The 24867-nt window shown below is 33.0% G+C and overlaps 1 protein-coding gene across 1 annotated transcript; it reads left to right on the top strand.

Moving 5' to 3' along the window:
• Positions 1–24867, top strand: ARHGAP11A (Rho GTPase activating protein 11A). The gene is given in 13 exon segments (XM_051977022.1): positions 1–1035; positions 6378–6448; positions 7252–7348; positions 7831–7864; positions 7867–8083; positions 8758–8921; positions 9283–9429; positions 13078–13152; positions 14197–14364; positions 18310–18439; positions 19085–19193; positions 22128–22266; positions 22611–24867. Coding segments are annotated over 13 exon segments (3021 nt in total). The 5' UTR covers positions 1–906; the 3' UTR covers positions 24152–24867.

The following is a 24867-nucleotide window of genomic DNA, read 5'->3' as shown; positions in this document are numbered from 1 at the left end:
ATCTCTTGGCTAGATTGCCGAGGTGGGGTGGGGGTGAGAGACTGCCGCTTCGGGATTTTGATTGTGGGGGCAGCCGCTCTGCCAGAGAGAGCGGCCAGGGATGCGCTGGCCGGGGGAAAAGCCAGGCTGACGGAGGGCGGGCGGGAGAGAACTAATTTCAGCGTGCGAGACGAGGTGACAGCGGGGACCAGCCCGGGCGGGGACCGGGACTGGAAGAGCTCAAGGACTCAGCGGCTGGGCCGCAGGTTGGGGTCGGAGGTAGGGGAAGCGCAGGGAAGAGGGTGCCGCGGAGTCTCTGGGGTGTAAGAAGCTTTAGCTTAGGGTCTGGCCGGCAAAGAACAGTAGACGGGAAGGTTCTGTATGGGGAAGGCCATAAGAGAGTGAGCGGAAACAGAGGAAGTAGGAGCCTGGGGGGAGGTCTTCTGGTGGGAAGTGACTGAGCGAGGAAAGACTGATGTGAAGTTGTCTTAAAAGGAGCGTGAAAAGGTTGGTGAGAAGTGTTTTAGAAGGAGCGTGGAAAAGTTGGTGTGAAATTATCCTAAAAGGAGAGTGGAAAGGTTGGTGTGAAGTGTATTAAAAGGAGCGTGGTCGGGTCTTTGGGGAGTAAGTGGAAAGAAGCGTGGACAAACAGTAGAGAGTGACTTAAGAGAACGGTCAGTGCAAGGAACGTGGTGTGGAAAAGCAGACCAGGGCTTGGAATTGGGGAAAAGGTTCGCGGAAGTGGCTGGAGGAGGGCAAGGCCCCGTGAGGGGTGGTGGAAGTGGACGGAAGCGAGCGGATGTGAAGGCGGTGACACTGAGGGTTTGTAGCAAGTGGAAGTGCTGGTGTCTAAGGAAGGTCAGGGAGTGGAGGCAGAGGAGTGCGAGGAGGAGAAGAGTGGGTGAAGGAGGCGGCTTGCGCACCGGAATGAGGGACCGGAGGCTGGTGAAGTTGGCCCTGCTGCAGCATCTCCGAGCCACCTATGGCATAAAGATCAAGGGCGGACGAGGGCATTTGGATTTCGGACGGCAGGAATCACCAGCCGTAACTATTGGGGTAAGTCCAGGGAAAGAAGGCCAAGGGAGGAAATCTGAAAGCTAGTAAGAATCACTATAAACCAGGCACTTGTAAGTGGATAGATAAAAAAGGATAACATTTACGTAAAGCTATGTCCAAGGCACTGTGTTAAGTCCTTTACAATTATTCTTTCGTTTGATTCTCACAATAATCCTGTAAGGTAGGTAGGTGCTATTATCATCACCATTTTAGAGATCAGAAAAACTGAGACAAAATGGTTAAGAAGTTATTTGCTTGAGATCACACAGCTATCAAGTCTTTGAAGCCTCATTGAACTCTTCCTGACTGAAGGCCTAGATCTCTCCATTGACCCATTTAGCTCCCTTTTTAGAGCCAGAAAGGAACTCAAAAGCCATCCTGTTCTAATTCATTATTTTACAAATGAGGAATCGGCCCCAGTGAGAGATTAAATGACAGAATCGTAGAAAAACAGTTGTTCTTCAAGGTAGATTCTGAACTTAGGTATTTTTGTTTACTAACCCATGCTCCTTCTCAGTCTTACAAATGCTTTAAATATAAAGCATAACGTGAAAATCCCAAGAATTATGATCATAACTAACATTTATATAGTGCTTTAAAGTTTGCAAATTGTTCCATATACCTGATTTTACCTGAACCTTACAACAGCCCTTTGGAGTGAATACTACAGGTATATCAAAAGTTTTTCTACTTGTTTTTCAGGTGAGAACTTGAGGCTCATAGAAGTTGTGGCATTATTTTCTGAAGCTTATGGGCTGTCAGGAAAGGCTGTTCATTTAAAATGGCGTTTTCTGAATGGTTCAATGGAAATTATTAAATGTGCAGGAGCAGTTTTGTTAAGTACCTGAAATACACACACACACACACACACACACACACACGAAACAGTTGTGAGTTGTGTTTAATATAGCTTCTTTTGTGTGGTCCTTCTGTGTACATTTGTTGCAGCTACTTTTTTGAGTGTATAATAATTGAAATCTTCTGGACTATGCCCAAACTTAATTTTTGCTATTGTTAGCTTTGTATTGTCATAAAACATTTTTAACTAGGTAATTAAATTTATGCTTTTCTTTCAATTGATGATTATTTACCAATACGATAGTTTCTTCAATTGTTTCAGTCTCTCTCTACCTGAGATTTTATATCTATAAAGACAACATTTCAAAGACAACATTTTCAAAGGTTTCAGGAAGTTGATGGAAAAGATTTAGGTACTTGGTGTGAGACAGGATATCTTCAATAAAGAAGGTGAAATAAAATGATTAAAAAATAGATGTCTTTGCATAACATAGTCCTTGTTTTTTTTTTTTTTTAATTCTTAAAATTTAAGAATTTCATAATTTAAAAAAATCATGCATGAAATATCTGTGCTATGTAGAGTAGAAACTGACTACTCTTGACACATTGTATTGGACAAACAGCCACATAAAACCTAAATATGAGAATGGCTAGTTATGTCATATAAATAAAGGTTACATATCTTTAAATGAGTATAAATCAAGGTAAGTAGCCCCTGGAATTTATTCAGAATGTAGCATGAGATGAAACAACTTGTAACTATTAAAATTTAACTTATGTTTGCAGTAACATTTTATACGGATTCACATTCATAGTTTCTAATACAAAAACTTAAAAGGTTACAATTTATACCAATACATAGACCAATAGGCAAAAGTTACTACTATTTATGTTCTAAAAATGGTCACCTTATTCCCCTCAATTTTAAAGTATTCTTTTGAAGGCATTTGATTAAATTATATGTTATAAAGAGCACTGGACTTGTAGCATTCACCTGTCTTTGCTATGCACACTTAGATCTGTTATCTTTAGTCTTCTTCTCCTTCCCCAATTACAGTCCTGAATCACTAGCTGTCTTTTAAACATTTCCTGGTGGATTTTCCACAGGCTGTCTTTCCCTAAAAACCCACTCATCTCTGAAATTTGTTTCTTTTGAGACCCTTACTATTCTAATCATTCTTTTGATGAATTTGAAATCAGCTTTAACTCTTCATTTCCCCATAATCCCCATGCCCAACCATTTGTTGATTCCACCTACAAAACATCTTTCTAATCTTCATTTCATAATCCTAATTCAAGCTTTCTCCTCACCCCTAATTATTTGTAGGTCAGGTTTCTCCCCTTTCCAAATCAACTTCCATTTAGCTACCAAATGATTGTTAAAGCAAGGGTATGACTGTGTGGTTCCTTTACTTGAAAAGATTTCTATTTAGAATCAAATACTACGGTTACTTTATTTGGCATTTGAAGTTCTTCAAATACTGGCATCAACCAGTCTTTTCTAGTTTATCACACATTTCTATGTTTTTTGCTCTGTGATTAAACTAAGCCTGTTTGACGTTCTTTTGTTTCTATACCACTAAAGAATCATCCCTTATGCCTTGAAAACTCTTTGCCCCAACTTTTTACCTCTTGTAACCCTTACTTTGTTTCAAATTTAGCTGAAATGTAATTCTGTCCTTTTTTAGTTTTCCATTCTCGAGTTCCTGGGGGCTCCCTTCCTTTCAATTATTTTTTAATATATTATATATTTACATATGTATCTGTTTCTTCCCCTCTACTCTTTTCCCATCCCCTATGAAATGTAATTTCCTTGAGATGGAGCTGTTTTTATTTTTGTCACTGAATCTTTCTCTAGAGCCTAAAGTTTGTTACATGAAAGAATTTCTCTCTTACTAATCCCATCTACTCCCTGGGTTGTTTTAATTATCTTCATTCAGATGACTTGAGAGCCATTGTTAAAAAGCTGACCTTAGGCCAGGAAGACCTGAGATCTTGCCTCTGATTTATACTTTCCTGTGTGATTTCCTGGCAAGTCACTTAGCTGTGCTCTAGATGCTTAAGCTTTAAAAAGTGAAGAGAAGATGCCACTCTACATTGGTAAAATGCCCTTATTTAGAAGTTCCCTCTCAGTGAAATCACAGGTCCTTACAATCCTTAGCCTACATAGATGATTTAAAAATCTATATATCTTACTCTAGTTTCTTTTCTTGAGTTTCTGTCCTATATCACTTGTTGTCTATTGGATATTTCAAACTTGGGGAGCAGGAGGTTATGTCAGTTTCTGGATTTTGATATCTCAAATAAACAAGTTCAAAATATCTTATATTTCTCTCTTTCTGTCCAAACTTTCCTATTTCTGGCCAAGGCATTGCCCAGATTCCCAGGTTCAAAACCTCATTGTCCTCAACTCCTCACTCTCCCTTACTCAATATATCTAACGAGTTCCCAGTCTTGTTTCTGATCTTTTCTACTCATCTCCTTAGTTTAAACTTATCACATTTAGATTCTTAATTGTTCTTCCTGCTGCAAACCATTTTACACTTTAGTCTTATATTACATGTTGCTGCCAAAGTGATTTTTCCTTTAGCCCATATGTGATCTTGTTATGCTCCTACTCAGTAAATTCCAGTGCTTTCCTATTACCTCTAGGATAAAATATAAACTCCTATTTAACTTTTAAAGTCCTTCACAGCCTATCTTTTCATCCTTATTGTTTATTACTCACCAATCTCCTCCCCCAATCCATTCAGACTAGCCTTGTCTGTTGTCCTTGTTTACTAGATATCGCCTGTCTCTTCCTTTGTAGTTGCCATCTCCACGTGCCTGTAATTCATTAACTCCTTTTCTCTGTCTCATAGAATCTTTTCTTTCAATTCTGATAACATATTTTGCCTTCCAACTTTTTCTGATTTTCCTTTTTCTAAAAAATATGCTTTTTTAACTTTTTTTTTTTTTTACTTATCATCCATACATGCTTTAGAATGTACATTTCTTGAGTATTTTATTTGTATTTTTATCCTGAATGCCTGGCATAATAATATCTAATAAATGTTTATGGATTGATTTTTTAAAATAATGTAAATGATTTTCTTCAATCCTACAAGTTTACAGTGGAATGTCTTCTGAATGAGTCCCTAAATGTCCTCATTTTACAGGTGAGGTAATAGTTTTGAAAGAGGTGAAGTAACTTGTCAAAGGCCACATGGAGACATTACTTAAAATCCAGGACGACTGAATCTTGGGTGTCTTTCACAAATTGTTCCACTGACAAAATTTCTTTTTTAAGAAAAATGGTATTGTAAATACTTAAGAAAAATCATCTAATCAAAAATAATAGGAAAGAAGATAGAAATATCAACTGTACAAAAAGTTCATTGATTGGACTTTTTAAGGTTTATTTTAAATATTGATGTGGTATAGCTTTTAGGGGAGATATAATGATAACTCTAAGGCCCTTACCCTTGAATAGCTGGAAATGATGTATTTCTTCTCATGGTTTATCCTGCCCCAATTTAGTCTATATGAGCAGGATGCTATGATTATAAATATTGCTGGCCGTTAGTGATAACAGTTTCTAAGAGAAATGAGCAACAATAATGAAGTGCCTAAAGTTGATGCAGCTCAGAACAAAATTGGGTGTCTGCTATTTGACCTTTCAAGCCAAAAAACCCATTTCCAGATCTCCTCTCCCCAGCCTCCCTCAGTTATAGGTATTGTACCTGCTCAAAAAGTCAGAACCAGAACACTACTCAACTCTACCTTTAAGCCATAAAGTTATCATATCAGTGACATGAAGCACTGATTTTTCTTACTTTTTTCTATAAATTTATTTTCTTGTCCCTAGTTCTTTGCTAACTTCTTTTGGAATTTGGCCCACTATTAGTAGTGTAATAAATCTTAGAAACTTAAATTTATGAATTCTTTCATCATACCTGTGACACCAACCTGGGGACTCTAACATTGTTGGGGTTTCTTCCTCCTCAACAATGTTTCCAGTCCCAGTCTCTTGAAAAACTTTGTTAGAAAATGTGTAACTTCTATAATAATGATATTCAGCAGCCACAAAAAGTTCATCCATCATTTCCTATTATTGTTCACAGTAGTGCAGATAATTTGAAGTAGAATTTTTATTTTTTGCTTTTTACATGATTTGAATTTGTTCAAGATTAGTATTTATATGTCTATAGAAGGTAATTTAAGAAAAATGTCCATTTTAATAGATACAAGTTTGGAAATATTAAATACATATCAAGTCCTTATAATGGTGAGACTTTAAAGTGTATTAGTATTTGATCCAAATCACTTCTTCATTAGAATAATTGTTAGATATTATTTGTATAATGTATTCTTCATAGCCCTGTCACCAAAATCTGTTGCCTTTTAGGTAATATGACAATATTCAGAATACTAGTAACTAGTTTGTTTTTTTACTCCTTCCCTGAAAACATAGTTTGTTTTCCTTTCTAAATAATATGCATTCAGTGTTTATATTTGCACATTTTTATCTTGATACTTACAGCAAATGACTTTTTACATTTTAGGGGAAAATATTTGGAGTACCTTTTTCCACACTACCCCAGTCGTTTGTACCAGAATATGGAAACATTCCAAGGTATGCAAAATATGATATTAAGCCTATAATGTAAATTTTGAATTGTACAAATTTTAGGGTTCAAAAATTTGTAGACATCTCAAATTAGGGTCTTTATGTTGTAGTAGTCATTAATGAACTTTATAATTTACTTTTCCAATCTATTTTCTATTACTCCCTTTTATGGTACACTCAATCTCCTGCCTCCATTCCTTTGCATAAACTGTCTTCCAGATATATAATATATTTCCTCTTCACTATTATCTCTTAAAATCCCTAGCTTCATTATTATACCAGGTCTTTTTTGACCTATTATTCCTTTTACCTAGTTTTATTGTCTCCCTCTTAACTCAACAATACTTATCTGTATATATAATATACATGTTGAGGGGGGTTGAAATTTTTTGCCTTTGTATCTATGGTGTCTAGGATGTTTTGCATAGGGGAATGTAACAAATGTTGAATTAATTGATTTAAAAGAGATCATATTTTATGGGCTGATAATTGCAAAAAGATTTTCTGGGGTATGCATGTTTGCATATACATATGTGTGCATGTGTATGTATTTACATGTAGTTATAAAATAATTCTAAGGGTTATAGTAGGTTTTAGCGGTACTGGTATAGGAGTAAAGGCCATACTAAAAGTAGTAGTTTTGGTACCCATAAAGAACAGTGAATAGATTATACAAAGAGGAAGTAATATGGAATTCACAAATCAAGTGTCAGAATAGGAATTTCACAGTACATCAGTACTTTGACAAGCATATTAACATAGTGTGGTTTTGTAAGATCATATATATTGATAAGATCTTTCTTTGTCAGTTTTCTTGTTGATGCTTGCACATCTTTAGAAGAACATGTTCATATTGAGGGACTTTTTAGGAAATCTGGTTCTGTTATCCGTCTGAAAGCACTGAAGGTAAGCATATTCCTTGACTAATTTTTTTTTCTTTTTACAGTTGTCTAGTTCTGGTTTTGTTGTTAAAGTCTCAGTTAAAACGGTTTAATATAAATGAATGTACAAAAGGTCTGATTTTTCTAGCATGTGAATTCTCTCTAACATTACAATCCATGTGACTTATTCAATGATTGCTAAGGAATTGTCGGTGAAGCACCTTGCACATAGAGAAACATCTTCTGATTTCCAAGCTCAGTAATATATCAGTGTGTGTGAGTGATCAGCAGAGCTATAGTTGAGGCCATCTTCTCTGAGGAAAGTGCCTATAATCTAAAGAGACTAAATATTTTTGATTGTTTGCTAGGTCTTCTTTGGTGTTTTGTAATATGTGACCAGAAGCAAATAAATAAAAGATTAAATTTACTAAGAAAAACTCTTCAGAGATTTTGATCAAAATGAGATCTTAAATCCAAAAGAAACTAAAAACTTGAAATTTATTTCAGAGCAAATTGGATCATGGTGAAAGCTGTCTATCTTCTGCCCTCCGTGCGATATTGCAGGACTTCTAAAGCAATTTTTTAGGGAGCTGCCAGAACCCATTCTTCCTGTTGATTTGCACGAAGCTCTTATCAAAGCTCAACAGTTGGAAACAGAGGAGAAGAATAATGCTACAATGTTGCTCTCTTGTCTTATGTCTGATAGTATAATTTATATATTACGATACTTCTTTAACTTTCTCAGGAATGTTTCTCTTAGGTAAGTAAAGATCAAGTAGAGAAAAATTTCAGCTATGGGGAATTTTTAGGAATTTGTTCTAAATAACTAATCATTTATAATTTTAAGCACCCAAGCCTTTTTATTTCAACTATTTGGGATGGAAATATTTCCTAAAATTTATTTATGTGTCCTTATCTTCTTAAGTGGAATATCATTTTTCACTATCAGTTTGAATATCAATATTGCTATGCCGTAATATAGTGATCCCCAGGGACCTGTTGATGCAAGGCAATTTTAATGATTTTTCTATTTCATTCTTTGCTATCACTTGTCACTTCTTACTGTTATTTTTGTGTTACATATAGTAGCTTTTCTCATTCTTTCTGTTTGGCTGCATAAAGAACAGCAAATGTTGAAACCAAATGCAATTGGTTACAATTATGTGTTAAATAAGAGTAAGCACTGAATAAGGATTTTGAAAAGCTTGGATATCAAAAAATATTAGTTTTAGATATATGCACTTTATAAATTATTTTGTCTATTTAGAAGATTTTAAATTTCGTATTTCTTGCTTAATTCCTGAAAAGATTTAGTATTTTTCCTTACATATAGCCAATAAAGTAAGGATCTCTACAAATATACCTATTAGATTGTTGAAATTGTCTCTTTGTTTAAATTTTGACTACATTTAATAGAACTTTTTTTTTTTTAAGAGCCGGTGAGAATAAGATGGATAGTAGTAATCTTGCAGTAATATTTGCTCCAAACCTTTTACAATCAAGTGATGGACATGAAAAAATGTCAGTCAATACAGAAAAAAAGCTTCGCTTGCATGCTGCAGTGGTAAAGACTCTGATTGATCACGCAGCTGATATTGGTAAGAAGAGGTGAAATGTCTTAAATATGGATTTTGTTTGTTTGCTGGCTTGTTCCAAGTGAGCACTGAAACTTGTGAGGTAGCATGATAATAGAAGAAAAAAGCACTGGACTGAGAGGATTTAGGCTCAAAGAGAGCTCCTACCTCTTTTGCTTGCTCCTTACATGACCTTTGGCCAGTCATTTAACCACTCTCTCAATTTTATCATCCATAAAATGAAATGGGCAAACCAGATGACTTGTGAAAGTTCCTTCTAGTCTGAATCTTATGGTTTATGATGCTGTTCTATGACAAGTTCAGTGTATAATATCTTTATTTTGAAAGTAACACAGTAAAAAATGTTGTCAATGCTGTCCTTTAGGGCGTGTGCCAGAGTTTATCTTAGAAAAGATACCAGTCATGTTGGGTATTGATGGCCCCGGTTCTACTCCATCACTTGACGGCTGTGAAGAAGGTGAATATGAATCTCCTATTGAACAAAAGAGAAAGAGAAGACAGAGTGTAGGTGGTGAGTATTATAATTTTTGACTTAAACATGGAAGTTTTTATTATCTAAAATGTATTCCAACAGAAATTTGTTTTATGTATATTAAGGGCTGTGGGAGATGTAAAGAAATAGAAGATTATCACCCCTCTTGGTATACAATTTAGTTGGAAAGAGAAGATATAGACTCCTAAAATTAAAGAATTGAGGTAGAAATGGGACCTATTCTAGACTCCTTATTTTACTGATGAGGAGACTGCTCCATATAGATTATGTGACTTGCCCAAGATGTCGCAAAGATAGAACTTGGGTCTACAGAATAAAGAGATATATTATAAAGTGAATAAGACTGTGATCCATTGTAATATGATTTTTTTAAAAGTTAGAAATGTTAATGTGAAAAATATAAGATTGTGTTAAATGACTAGCATAGCTAAAATGTGTTGTAAGCTTGAAGAGGAATGAGTAGTTAGGAAAGATTCATTGGAATTTTATATGGATATTCAAAAATGAGTAATAATTAGTTTGGATGAGGAAATTCAAGTGTGGGTGAGCATGTTATATGTATGAGACAATGAGAAAACCTTCTTTAAATGAAAGTTTAAGTGGAAGAGCAATAAGAAATAAAATTAGACAAGAAGATCATGAAGAACTTAAATGCTAATCTTAGATCTTCTAATGTAAGTAATGTACTTCAATTTGAAGGTTTGATCAGTGTAATGGTATAATGGAAATAATATTTTTAGAAGATTCTCCAGCTGCCTATAGGAGTATTTTTAGGTCAGAAAGATGAAGGGAATTGAGGAAGGTTTTTGGAATAATCCACATATGAAATAGTAAAGATCTCCCTAGACTGATAAAATTTAAAAAAGGAGGAATAAATAAGAGATATATTATAAAGTGAATAAGACTGTGATCCATTGTAATATGATTTTTTTAAAAGTTAAATCTATTTTGTGACATATAATTTAAAGTTGGAAGGGGTCCTAAAGATCATTTAGTTCAATTTTTTTTTTTGATCAATTGTCTTCATAAGCAGACTTGAGGATTTAGAAGGACAATGACAAAAAAAGCTTTAATTCTTTTGCATTTGATAGATAAATTTTCACAAATTAAACTCCAATGAGTCACACAAATCAGGCAAGACCAAAATTAAGTATATACAGATTCTTTCAGAGAAATTTTAACAACACAAACATAAAAATTTAAACACAGCTTCTTTCTATTTTTAAAGATAGCAGGATTATATATGTCAAAATGCCAGAGTTAAAGGTTAAACCTAAAAATGTACGTGATTTATATGCATGGTATGTAATAAGTGCTTAATATGTATTTGTTGAATTATATGCAGAAAGAGATAAGCACATAGATAAAAAACTGAATGACACACAGGAAGAAAAATAGCATAATTGAGCTGGATCATTTTGTTTTTCCCTCCTTTTTGTGTACCTATATACCTTCTTTCCGTAGGGCAGCAAGAGGAGCTCTACATTGTCTCCAGGACCAATAAACATATCTTCAAGTTACCTCTAAGATTCCTTTTACCTATGAGTTAAACGATTGTATGAAGATTGATTTTGTTCTTTTTTCAACTTCACTGTAAAGGCCTATTGTCCTTTTGCCTAATTTTGGTTATCTTTTTCCTTTTTTTTCTTTTTTTTCAGTTACCCCTGGAGTTGGGGAAATGCAGAGTGAGAGATATATACTACTTAGGTTACTGGGGAGGAAAAGGAGGAGTGTCCTATGTCCTTTTAGTTTTTTATATCCCCCTCTGTGTCAAAAGATACTAAATATTTGCATCCAGCCATTGCAACCTAAACTTATCAGTACAAGGTCACTTTCCTGTTAGATTGTATCCCAGCATTTCCTGAATATTCATAACTCTAGTTTAAATATTCAGTTTCATAAATCTACTCTCAGTTTTTCTAGGAGGAAGCTTAAATCTTCTATCTTCATAGTTTTATGCAAGATCTGTTCATGCATATGATCATGGAGTGACATCTGTTGAAGGCCCAGGGAGTTTGTATCAACCGTCAACAAGACCAAGTTTTCCCTTCATATTGTTCACTTAATAGTGCCATCTCTCTCAGATCTATTGTATTAGCGGAGGCTACCCTTTTATGTTTTGTTCTGGTTAAGTATTTTTAGGTATTTTGTTACTTGCTCAGAAGCAATGAAATATTGTTTTCAAGAGATTGGCATCCCTCTTCCTCTTGTCCCTGCCTAACTGGTTCATTTCAGATAAGCCAGAATTTAATCTTTGGTTACATCTGGGTTATTTAGTATTTTAAATAATATCCTGAATCAAAAAAAAGTAATATTAGCAAATAGTATGACACAAATCTCCTTTACTGGTTATATGGATTATATTATTTTATTCTAGGCAACATTGTGAGATAAAATATAAATGTTGGCTTGTTTATATATAATTAACATGTCAATATTCTCATTGAATAGACAATGAAGCCAGAAACTCCTATTAGCATACCCCAATATTTGAATACAGGTCTTCTGAATGTAAATTGCTTTATTTTACAATTCCAATTGCTTATATACAATTTATATGAGATCTCTAAACACTATTAAAATAGTCTTTGTACTTTAAATATTATACATATATATATATATGTATATTGAAGGGAAGAATATCATGCTCAGTATTCTTGTTGATCACTAAGTATACTCTTAAACCCAGATTGAAATTATGTTCTTTAAAGCTATAGAAATGAAGCATTAAAACAACCCAAATGGGAGTCATGAATGAACTCCTCTTGTGTGTTAGAATTAAAGAGGGAGAGCCTTCTCCTTGGTAGCAATAGTCTTGTCTATTTCATTTTAATAAGTTTATTTGGCAAAAATAATTGTGATACATCTTCCTTAGAATTAACTGCTCTAAAATTATTTAGCAGCAAAATGTCTAATGTCCTTAGGTTAGCTTATAGGTAAGAAATGTTTAATATTTTACGATGATTACATTTTTCTAGTTAAAAAAGATTTTATGGATGCCTAGTAAATCAACTTGTCTCTACTCCTCAGTTTAAGCAGAATGAGAATTGTTTTTACCTTTGGTTTTTTAAAGTAGAATTTGTCCTTTATCACCAGAGTGGCCTGGTTTCTTTAGCACTACACCTCTTCAAAGGGTAGATTATTTGGAAATGAATCCAGGAAAATTTACTTTGCAAATCAACATTTACTGATTATTTTAAACAGATTTTAAAATATATTGCATCTCTCAATAAACAGAGTTATGAGGAAAACACTAAAACTTTAAAATGCTACATAAATGTGAATTATTAATAGTAGTGTCTGGCCTTAAAATACATTGTTTCACTTTAAAACTCCAAAATCATGTTTCAGAAAATTCACACCTTTGCCATCATCAACTAGCATTTTTCCAGTTTTTTTCCTACTGAGAAACACTCATAAATCAACTATATTTGAATTGAAATATAGCCTGTCTTAAGATAACTGCTTAATCAAATTATTATCTTTTGAAACGTGCAAATTTTCTTTGCATTTCATTATTGCTTGGTATCAATTGTCTACTTTTCTTATAATGGCCTAGTTAAAATTTATATGCTGATGCAGTTTGTTTTTTATTAAGACATCATAAATATTACATGCATATTAATAGAGCAAAACATGATTGCTTCTATGTGTCCTGCATTTCAGATTTTGTTAGTGGAGCATTGAATAAGCTTAAGTCAAATAAAACACCTTCTACTACACCTCAGCAAGAGAAAACTGGTAAGTATTATATGTAATAGTAATAGAAGCTTTTATAATGTTTTTAATTTTGTCCTCTGACAATTTATTTGGTTTTTTTTAATAGTAAGGAAAAAATTGTCAGCATAATGCCAAATAAAGTAGTGGGGATACTGCACATGGGAGGAGTTTTAATCTGGATCCTATTGGTAGTTTGGTAAAATTTATATCTACATATATAGATATATGCTCCTTCCAATATTTGTTTAAAAAAATTAATGAAATACATGGGATTACAAAGGAAACCAATGATATTGAAATAAAGATGTGATGTAATTTTCCTATTCAAGTTCATGAATCCCTGATTCTATTCAGGAATTTTGTGTGAGGCCACAATTTCAGATCCCTTACATAGAAAATCCCCTCATTTAGACACTCATGTATAAGTCTCAGCGCTGCTAAATGATCTGATCCTATTGTAATAGAAGTTCTGAGATTAGAAAATAAGATCTTGTTCATAATTTAATCTATTTTAAATAGTTTTCTATCTTCATAACCACATACTGCTAAACATGTAACATAGCTCATGTGAGTTGCCTATTAAACTTTGGATTTCACATTCTTACAAATAAAATGTATTCACTCTTTTTATAATTTATTCTATACCAGGAAGTTGAACTAGTTTATGTTTCATTTCTTGTGCAATTTAGTTTGGAAAATACAACAGAATTGGTATAACTTCAGAAGAGTTGTTCATAAATTCAAGTTCAAAATAATTTTTCAATAAATTTTTGGCTCAACTTTTGAATGCAACTTTTTTATATACTATGCATGTTTGTATAATATTCAGTGTCTTCACCAGTTGATTAACTTTCAAGGTACTGCTTAGCAGATTTTTGTGAATATTTACAACTTATTTTCATCTTTAAACTATTGTATAGCCTTCATTTACTTTGTAATATTTATTTGACTCTTAGTCTTATCTACTTCAAAAAGTGAATATCCTTTTTTCCAGAAAGATTTAAATGCTAAGGTTTTTAGTTTCTTTGTTCTTGAAGGAAAAAAACATAACTTTTTAAATTACAGCTTTGTCATCAGTGACACCAGTGATTCTTACACCCAAGATAAAACGAAAACTACCAATAGATTCTTCACATGGCTTTTCAAGCAAAAAAAGGAAATCCATCAAAGCCAGTTTAAACTTTGAGTTGTTACCAAGTAGTCTCTTCAGTAGTGTTTCAACACCTGCATCAGGTAAGAAAAAGAACTTGTATTATAAGGTTAGACATGTATCCAGTAATACCTCATTTATCTACCAGTGAATTGTTTCAGTCGTTCAATAAATAATTGAATGTAACTTTTTTTATAAAATTGTAAACCTTGAAGATAAGGACTGTAGTATTTTTATATCTCTATATTGAATCTGTGACTGTACCTAAAACATAGTAATTCTTGTTGGGTAAATGAATGCATATCTACTTATCAAAGCACAGATGGCACAAAGCTGGGAGGAATAGCTAACACACTGGATGATAGTGAGGATTTTGGGATAAAAATTCAGGATGAGTTTAAAACATGAATTTAGCCTAGCAGCCAGATTATTCTTTCATTGCTGCCCAAAGTGTGAGATTCTTTGCCTGTCTGGGAGCCACTCGCAATGAAGACCTGCATTGACTTGGTGCCCAACCATTCAAGGACACTAGAGGGTAGAAATATTTATCAAATAGTCGTTTTTTCTGTTGTGGATAATTCTGAGCTTTTACTGCCATCATTCTTGTGATTTAGTCCAAAGGAGGAAATATTTTCTTCCTTTCTCATCTTAATACTCTTAGTCTTACTTTCCCATAGTCCTTTTTTGCTCAGTTATTCCTTTGTATTTTAAAGATCCCATATTGTTTTTTTAATTCCTGTTTCTCAATTTTTACTTTTTATTTTTAAAATTTTGCAATAACATAAACTTGTTTCTCAGAACATAGTATCTTTTTTGCCACCATCTCTAGTACTAATAGCTTCTGTGTACATGTTCTCTGGAATCTACCAGTTTTATTTCCATTATTCCCCTTTACACTTTCTCTGTTCCAATCAAAGTGACCTAATCATTCCTATTATATATATAACATTTTGTCTTCTAACTCATGCCTTTGAAAAAGGTGTCTCATTATGGAATACATTCCCTCCTTGATTCTTCTTTTTAGAGTCCCTATCTTCCTTTGGAGCATAGCTCCGGTATTCTACATAACTTTTCCTGATCCCCTTCCACTGCTAAAATATTTATTTGTGTATATCGATTTCTCACAGTAGAATATAAATTCCTTGAGAACATGATATTATATGCTTAGTAACTTTCACATAGTAGTTCAGTCATTTCAGTTATGTCAGACTCTTCTTAGACACCATTTGGGGTTTTCTTGGCAAAGGTATTGGAATAGCTTGCTATTCCTTCTCCAGCTCATTTTACAGGTAAGAAACCTGAGACAAACAAGGTTAAATGCCTAATTAAGTGTCTTGAGTTGATATTTAAACTCAGGAAGATGAATCTTCCTGATTTCCAACCCCAGTGCTCATCCATTGTGCCACCTAACTCTGCTTTCTGAATAGTCACTTAATATTTATTGACTTGAATTGAATTTTCCTCACCTTAGAGCTATCCAAAAATAGAATGGGTTGTTTCAGGAAGCAGTAGTATAATATTGTAAGTCTTCTGATCCTTTAATGTAGAAGCTGCTAAATTTTGTGTGGTCCTGACTAAGATTCCAGAATATTTGAATTGTTTGTTTCTGGCTGCTTGTAATATTTTCTCCTTGACCTGGGACTTCTGGAATTTGACATTAGTACCGTGGATTCTTTGAATTCTATTTTATCCTCTACTTTTGGAATATCAGGGCAATTTTCCTGGGTAATTTCTTGAAAAATGATATCCAGGCTCTGTTTTTGATCATGGTTTTCAGGAAGTTCAGTAATCTTAAGTGATTTCATTTTGATCTATTTTTTTCAGGTCAGTTATTATTTTTTTTAATTTAATTTTTTTTTTTTTTTTTGCTTCTCATACATTTTATTTCCCTTGATGCCCACAGCAACCTTATGACAAAGATACTATTAGCATCCTCATTTTACAGAGGAGAAATAGTGAGTCTCCAAGGTATTGCCAAGGATCACAAAACTAGTGAGTATCTGAAGGAGGATTTGCAGTCATATTTTCTTGACTTTAAGTCCCAAGCTCTAACTCCTAAACCAGACTGCCTCTCAAGTGATATTTTCTTTCTTTTTTTTTTTTAAATAACTTTTTATTGATAGAACTCATGCCAGGGTAATTTTTTACAGCATTATCCCTTGCATTCACTTCTGTTCCGATTTTTCCCCTCTCTCCCTCCACCCCCTCCCCCAGATGGCAAGCAGTCCTTTACATGTTGAATAGGTTACATCAGTTATTTTTCCAAAGATATATTTCATAGTTTCTTATATTTTTTCATTCTTTTGATTTTGTTTTATTGTTTCTTACTGTCTTATAGACTCATTAGTTTCCATTTTTGATTTTTAAGGAATTATTTTCTTGAGAACTTTCGTGTACCTCCTTTTTCATTTGGCCAATTCTGCTCTCCTCTCCCCCCCTCCCCCCTTATATATAATAATATATTTTATTTTCAAAATATATGCATAAATAATTTTTCAACATTAACCCTTGCAAAACCTTGTGTTCCAATTCCCCCTCTCCTAGATGGCAAATAATCCAGTATATGTTCAATATGGCAAAAAAATATATATTAAATCCAATATATGCATACATTTTTTTTATATTTTATTTTATTTTATTTAATAATTGCTTTATATTGACAGAATCCATGCCAGGGTAATTTTTTAACATTATCCCTTGCACTTGTTTTTGTTCCGATTTTTCTCCTCCCTCCCTCCACCCCCTCCCCTAGATGGCAAGCAGTTTTATATATGTTAGATATGTTGCAGTATATCCTAGAAACAATATATGTTTACAGAACTGAACAGTTCTCTTCTTATGCATACATATTTATACAATTATCTTGCTGCATAAGAAACATCAAATCAAACAGGAAAAAAAAAAAGAGAAAATAAAATGCAAGCAAACAGTAACAAAAAGAATGAAAATGCTATGTTGGGAACCACACTCAGTTCCCACTGAGTTCGCACATTCCATCATACCAATATTTTGCCTCCTTCCAATCTTCTTACACCTTACATACTACCATATATTCTTCAGTTCTATGACACTGACTTTTCAAAGACCAAAATGTAAAAGTCTCTACCTTTGGGAAATTTAATCTCTACCAAGAAAAATAAGTAAGTTAACAAATAAATATGCAGTAACTTGGTGAAGGAGAGAAAACAGCAACAACCAGGAGGATTATGAATAGCTTTCCCACAGGAATATCTCCTATCCGATCCTTGAGGCCAAAATAAGGAGGGAATGCATTTCACTCAAAGGGTTGGAGGCTGTAAATGGATTACCAAGTTCTAGGACAGCAAATAGGACAGTGTGAAACAGATTTCTTGAAGGAGAGTATTAGGAAATATCTATAAAGGTAGATTGTGAAAAACTTTAACTATCATGCTGAGAATTTTGTATTTTTTCCCCAAAGGTACTAAAACTTGTTAAAGGAGTGACGTGTTATAGGAAGATAATTTTGGAGGCTATGTGGAGGATGCATTGAAAAGAGGAAAAAAGCTAGGAGTATAATTAGGCTATCATGATATTTCACGAAAAAGTGAGGGACAGCTGAACTGTGGTAGCTGTTTAAATAGAGAAAAATTGGAAGACAGCAAGAGAAGAGCCCAGGGCAGGGAGTTGGAGAATTTACATGATTAGAAGTAGGACATGTTTCAGCAAAGGAAAGAGACTGAATTTAAACCAAAGAGAAAAAATATAAGAAAATCCAACTGGTTTATTAGCATGATCTTCTAAATCAACAGAATGTAATATTCTCCACTGGGTATATTAAGTCACAATTTTCATATATGACTTATTCCATATGTTATTAGCAGAATTTCAAACAAATATTTTCTTGATCCTCCTTAAGTTTAAGGATGATAAATTAACTAGTTTTTTATGTAAAAGGAAAATCTTTATTGAGCCAAAACTTAAAAATATTTTGAGACTGAAAAATTAGTATTATGTTTTCTGATTTAAAAAAAATCACAAAGTTATTGTATGTCATGTTACTGTTACAGTTCAATTTGAAGAAAGTCCTGGTGCATCTTCCCAGAGTTCCATCTCCCCTATAGCCATCAGTGGTAATCATCTATTCAATACAGGTGTTCAGAGGAGAAGCAAAAGAATTGCAAGCAAAAAAGTATGCAGGTAAGTTGCTTCAGTAGTTAACTTATCCAATAAAATTTAGTTTAAATGAATTTGATAGTTTACTTTTAGTTGACAAACTAATATAACTTGAATAATAAAACATTTTGAAAATTTCCCTTTCAATTTGCGCTTACTAGTCAAGAATATTTTTCCTTCTCCGCCTCAAACCAAAGATTTTCAATCTAAAAACCACTTCTGCTTGATTAAAATCTTGTCTCTTTTGTCCTGTAGTTTATACTCTTAAATGTTTTATTTGTGATTTAAAAATATTTTGTCCCAAGTTGAAAGAACTGAATAGTTCTTATCAGAAGCACATTAATTTGCTATACAAAGTTTTCATACTCTCATTACTTGTAAAATTGTGTAGATCTAGTTTGGACCCTAGAAACCATCTGGTCCAAATCCTCATTATAAAAGATGAGGAAATTGACATCAAGTTTTGATTTGTCAAAGATATCACATAGCTAGAACTCCTCCATTGAGTAGCTGATAGTTTTATTCTTTTAGAGATGAGCATTAAAACCTATTATGGAATTTTGTTTTAAATTTTATCTCCCAAAAAGAATATTGTTGGCAACATCTGCAACTTTGATCGTTTTGTTTTTAAAATTTGCTTTCTTTCTTCTCCAAAAAATATTTTTTTAGGGTAGAGTCAGGAAAGGCTGGTTGCTTTTCCCCTAAGATAAGTCGTAAGGAAAAAGTCCGAAGATCTCTCCGCCTCAAGTTTAGCCTGAAGAAAAGTAGCAGAGATGTAGTAAGTATCTTTCATCCCCTTATTCATTCATCTTAAATAAAATTTTAGTTGACTAATTTGAAAAAACAAACAAAATGCAGCAGCAAGGTGACACTGTGAATAGAGCACCCATTTTAAAGGCAGGAGAATCTATGATCAAATATGATTTCAGATACTTGACACTCCACTTATCCTCAATTGCCTCAACTAAAAACAAATGAAGAAAGCAACAAATCAGCCACAAGTACCATTTAATGCCATTAAAAATGCACAAATATTTTGTAATCCATAAGTAAAATTTGCACTTTATGTCCAAGGCATTTTAAAGAATTCATACTTTATTTTTAAAGTTTTGAGCATTTTTGTTTGTATCATTTGCTTTTCATTTTCCAGTATATCCCTTACCTTCTTTTTGGTACTGTCCTGAATAACACACAGCAAAGTCTGACATTGTATATGGTATCCTATGTACATAGTCTTTAATATCTAAGAAAAAGAGGGAAAGAGATGCATTTTTTCATATCTCTTTCTTTGCTCATTACAATTTTGCCAAATTCAGTTTTCTTTATTTTGTTTTGTTGTTCATTGTTATCATGTATAACATATTTTTTGTTCTGACTACTTAGCTTTGCATTATTTCATATAAGACTTCATATTTTGTATTCTTCATACTAACAATTTTTTTTTACCATAATTATAGCACTATTCCATTATATTTTTGTATTTGCTTATGCACTTCCCAGTTGATGGGATATCTGTTTTGTTTCCATTTCTTTTCTACTACAAAAAGTGCTCATACTAATATGTTTGTATATATGGGACCTTTTTTTGTCTTTGACCTATTTGGGGTATATCCCTGGCATCTCTAGAATAGAAGATATGGACATTTTAGTTATTTAAACTGTTTCTAACAGCTTCCATAACAATATAGTATTGTGCCTGTTTTTTAATTTTAAAAAAATTATGAATTTAAACAAACATTTCAATATACAAAGAACAAAAATGAAGATGGTACTTCTATTGCAAGTGTTTTTTAAGTAAATGTTAAATTTAACATGAAAGTAACAGAACTGTTCTGTCCCTTCTGAATTTCTGGTTTTGATCTCTTTTGCATATTTTTTAATGTTTCACTGATCTTTGCTTCAATATATGTGTGTGTATACATACATAATACTTAATATGCATGTATACATATGTACATACATAGAGATATATGTGGGGGGGGGGGAAGCAAGGTATCTCTTCATTATCCCTGTTCAAAAATAGAATTCCTTGCCTGCCTTGTATGATCAAGCAAAATAAATCAAAATGGTGGCCATATCTGAAAATAAATGCCTCATTTCTGTGCTTCTCTGCCACTCACACTCTTTTTTTTTTTATTTTTTTTTTTGCCATTCCTTGTCTCTGTTTCTTTGCTACACAAAAAACATGGTTTTGTATCCTTTCCTGATAACTTTAATGTGTTTGTTTTTCCACAACTCTTCCAATTTTGACTTCCCATCGTTTGTTAATTTTTCTAGGCATGAAATGAAACTTCTGAGTTTTTTTCTTACTATTAGTGATTTGAAGCAATTCTTCATACAATTTATTCTCCTAGTCCTATTCTTTCTCTAAAAAACTTTTTGATACTTTATTTTTCCAAATTCCTGTAAAGATAGTTTTCAACATTCATTTTTGTAAGGCTTTCAAATTGTTCTCTCTCCGTCCCCTCCCTTCCCCAAGACAGCAAGTATCTGATACAGATTAAATATATGCAGTCTTAAAAAATATATTTCCATATTTGTCATGGGCAAGAAAAATCAGACCAAAAGGGAAAGAACCATGAGAAAGAAAAAAAAAAGTTGGACAAAAAAAGGTGAAAATATTATACTTTCATCCATATATAGTCTCCTTAGTTCTCTCTCTGGATGCAGAATAGCATTTTCCAAACCAAGTATATTGGAATTACCTTAAATCACTGCATTGTTGAAAATAGCCAAGTCCATCACAACTGATGATCACATAATCTTGTTGCTGTGTACAATGTCCTCTTGTTTCTGTTGTTGCTGTGTACAATGTCCTCTTGTTTCTGCTCACTTCAGTCAACATCAGTTCATGTAAGTCTTCCCAGGCTTTTCTGAAGTCAGCTTGCTCATCATTTTTTATAGAATAATATTCCATTACATTCATATACCAAAACATATTCAGTGATTCCTCAAGTGAGGTACGTCCACTAAATTTCCATTTCCTTGCTATTATTTAAAAAAGAGCTGCTACAAACATTTTTGTACGTGTGTACTCTTTTATGATCTCTTTGGAATATCGACCCAGTAGTAGCACTGCTGGATCAAAGGGTATGCATAATTTTATAGCCCTTTGGGCATAATTCATTATTGTTTACCAAAATGGCTGGATCAGATTATAATTTCACCAGTAATGCATTAGTGTCCTAATTTTTCCACATTCCATTCAACATGATCATTTATCTTTTGCTGTTATCTTAGCCATTCTGAGAGGTATATAGTGGTACTTCAGAATTGTCTTAATTTGCATTTCTGTGAGCAGTAATGATTTAGAGCATTTTTTCATATGACTAGAAATGGTTTTAATTTCTCATCTGAAAATTGTCCATTCATATCCTTTGACCCTTTCATATCCTTTGTCAATTGGAGAATGTCTTGTATTATAAATTTGAGTCGGTTCTCTCTCTCTCTTTTAGAAAGGAGACTTATCAGAACTCTTAATATAATTAAAATTATCTATTTTGCTTTTCATACTATAGTTTTTCTTTGGCTGTAAATTCCTTCCTTCTCCACAGAGCTAGAAAAGATCCTTTGTTCTTCTAATTTGCATTTAATATGTCTTGATGTCTAAATCATGAACCCATTTTTCTGAAACCATTGTGTCACTTTACCTTATAATTTGTCATTGAGTAATTTCATAACCCAAGTTTTTAAAATTTGTTTTTCTCAAAAGAACAGATGTTCTGGTTTGAATAGATATGAACATGTTGGACGAAGACTTGCAAGTCAACAAGATTTTAAAAACAGGATTGAATCTGTAAAAACTGGACTGCTTTTTAGCCCTGATGTTGATGAAAGATTAACAAAGAAAGGTATACTGAACACTTTTATAATTTACAAAAAAAAAAAAAAAAAACTTGGAAAAATATTACAAAGGAAAAGATAATTTGTAATTAAATTGGCATTAATTCTAATATTCATGCAAAGTATTTGTCCTGGTGATTATTTTTTATGAATAGTTTATAATTTGTCTAATAAAATGGTATTCAACTTTCTCATTTTAACAATATTTCTGTGTACAATACTGGATTCAACTTATTTTAATATAGAAGCTTTGGAAAAAAGTGAACTGATACTTGGAAAAAAGTGAACTGATACTTTTGTGTCTCATAAATTAAGGTATATGTATTTAATTTCTGAACTATTTCATTTTTAGGGTCAAAGCGAATCAGCAAATCTGAGGAAAATTTGTTGACTCCAGAACAAACAGATGATGTAAATTATCGAATGTCTTGGACTGGACCTAATGATACCAATTTTCAAGAAATTAGGACAAATGGAACATCACTTCTGGAAACTTTGAACAAGGAAAGCAGTCCTTCCAAACCTGTTCTTAGGGTTGAAATGCCACCTGAATTTCCTTGTGAATTCACAGATATTAATGTAAATGACAAGCTTGAAAACAGCCTAACTGGGAACTCTCTTAGTGGAGATGAAAATAATTTAACCACAGAAACTTTAGTGAAAATTCAGAAAGCATTTTCTGAATCTGGAAGTAACCTTAATGCTTTGATAAGTGACAATCCTCCATCAGAATTTGATTCAAAGAAAGAAAAATTAATTGAAGTACCTAATTTAGAATTTAGTCCTCATAAGAATCTATTTGAGGCTAAAGATGATCATGAAAAGACAATATTATCTAAGGAAAAGCATGATGAAAATCATATGAATAAAAAAGATTCCATTGTTTCAGAGCAAAACTTCTCAGTAAATCAAATTCAAAATTTGGCAGAAGATACAACTATGGAATCTCATGCAATTCAGAAAACAACTAAGTCAGATGAGAATATTCATTTAAATATGCTGAAGGACTATTTAAATAAGCAAGAATTTCCTAGGAATGACCAAACAATACAAGAACTCCTCAGGGACAAAGAAATTATTGCAACTGAAGAGACTAAAATTGAAGAAAATGAATTGAGTTGCTCAAATTCTGAGGAAGTTGTCGCTAAATCATCACAACAAATTACAAAATTACTAGAGCCTAGGAACAGAAGAACTTTTCAGCAGCAGCCATTGGTACAAACTTGTGATAAAACTCTTATGCAGAATTTTCAGATAACTGATCATGGAAAGGTTTCAGATCATATACATTGGTTTAATAAATTGTCATTAAATGAAACGAGGACTGAAAGCAAAGTTAAGTCACCTCTGAAATTTCAGCGTACTCCTGTTCGTCAGTCTGTCAGAAGGATAAACTCCTTAATAGAAATGCATAGACAATCGGGGAGGTTGGCCAGTTTTAGAGAGGTGTCTTCCCCATTGGTTAAATCCAGGAGCTGTGATAGTGATCTTTCTTATATAGAGAGCACAGCAAACAATTCAACTGCTCTTTTTCATTCAGATCATAAACAAGAACAAAAGGCTATGCCATGTAACCAGTCAAGCTCAGAGCTGACTTCCAAATCAAGTATAGAGTTATCTTCTAAACCTTGCTCAAAAGTGAAACGACATACAGATTCATGGAATACTTCTCTGAGACCTACAAGAATTTCCGAACAGAATGTGTTACTTGGTAGCCAGATCAAGTCAGTTTTGGATGACCTAACTAATCATGAATCTTTAAAATCTGTTAATACACAAGATAATGTTGTTAGAAAACCATCAGGAAGAGAAAGGGTTTGGTATAAAGGTTCTCCAAAGAATCCAATAGCAAAGGTTCAGCTAATGCCAACAACTAAACCTTTGGAACTGTAATTATAAAACTTTTTTTTCTTGATTTAGTAATGTATATAGGATTAAGGTTCTGGTGCTTGAATTGTAGTATATAGCCATGCTTGTTTGTAGCTCAGGTTGATTGTTTATTAGATTTTTTTGGATATTTTAAAATTTCAGTGACAACTTGGAGTTTTTAATGCATGTGCAAATTTCACTGTCCTGATTTAACTTTTTAGAAACAGATTTATGAATCAGCATCTTGTTTTAAGACAATTTTTAAAAATGGCTTTGAAATGAAGACTAGGTCATTACCTATTTAGATAAAATTTCAACAACGAAAAAGGGTAGATATGTTAAGTAAATAAATTAACTTTTATTTTTGTCTTATTTCTTTACATAATATTAATGTTCAGAATCTTTGTGGAACGTTTAATTTTATACCTTTATTATTGGTATAGCATTCTTAAAACTTTTCTTAATTAAAAATGTTTCAACATCACATATACTTACAACAAATCTGTTCTGTGCATTTGCATGGCATTTTATAACGTGTTTGAGTCATTCTGAGTTGTATTGCGATGTTTAAATCAGAGAAATCAATGTACTATGATTATGATGCAGAAACAATTGATGATATTTTTAAGCCATACTGTGTTTAAAGTTAATTTGCACAATCATGTTTGTATCTGTTGTCTTGTCCTATTTGTAATTAAAAAGTATTTAAGGAGGAAGAGTAAAACTTGAAGCAACTTTGA

The sequence above is a fragment of the Antechinus flavipes genome, chromosome 2, assembly GCF_016432865.1.
Source record: "Antechinus flavipes isolate AdamAnt ecotype Samford, QLD, Australia chromosome 2, AdamAnt_v2, whole genome shotgun sequence".
Lineage (NCBI taxonomy): Eukaryota > Metazoa > Chordata > Mammalia > Dasyuromorphia > Dasyuridae > Antechinus > Antechinus flavipes.
Note: the sequence above shows the minus strand (reverse complement) of the source record. Positions and strands in the feature narration are given on the sequence as shown.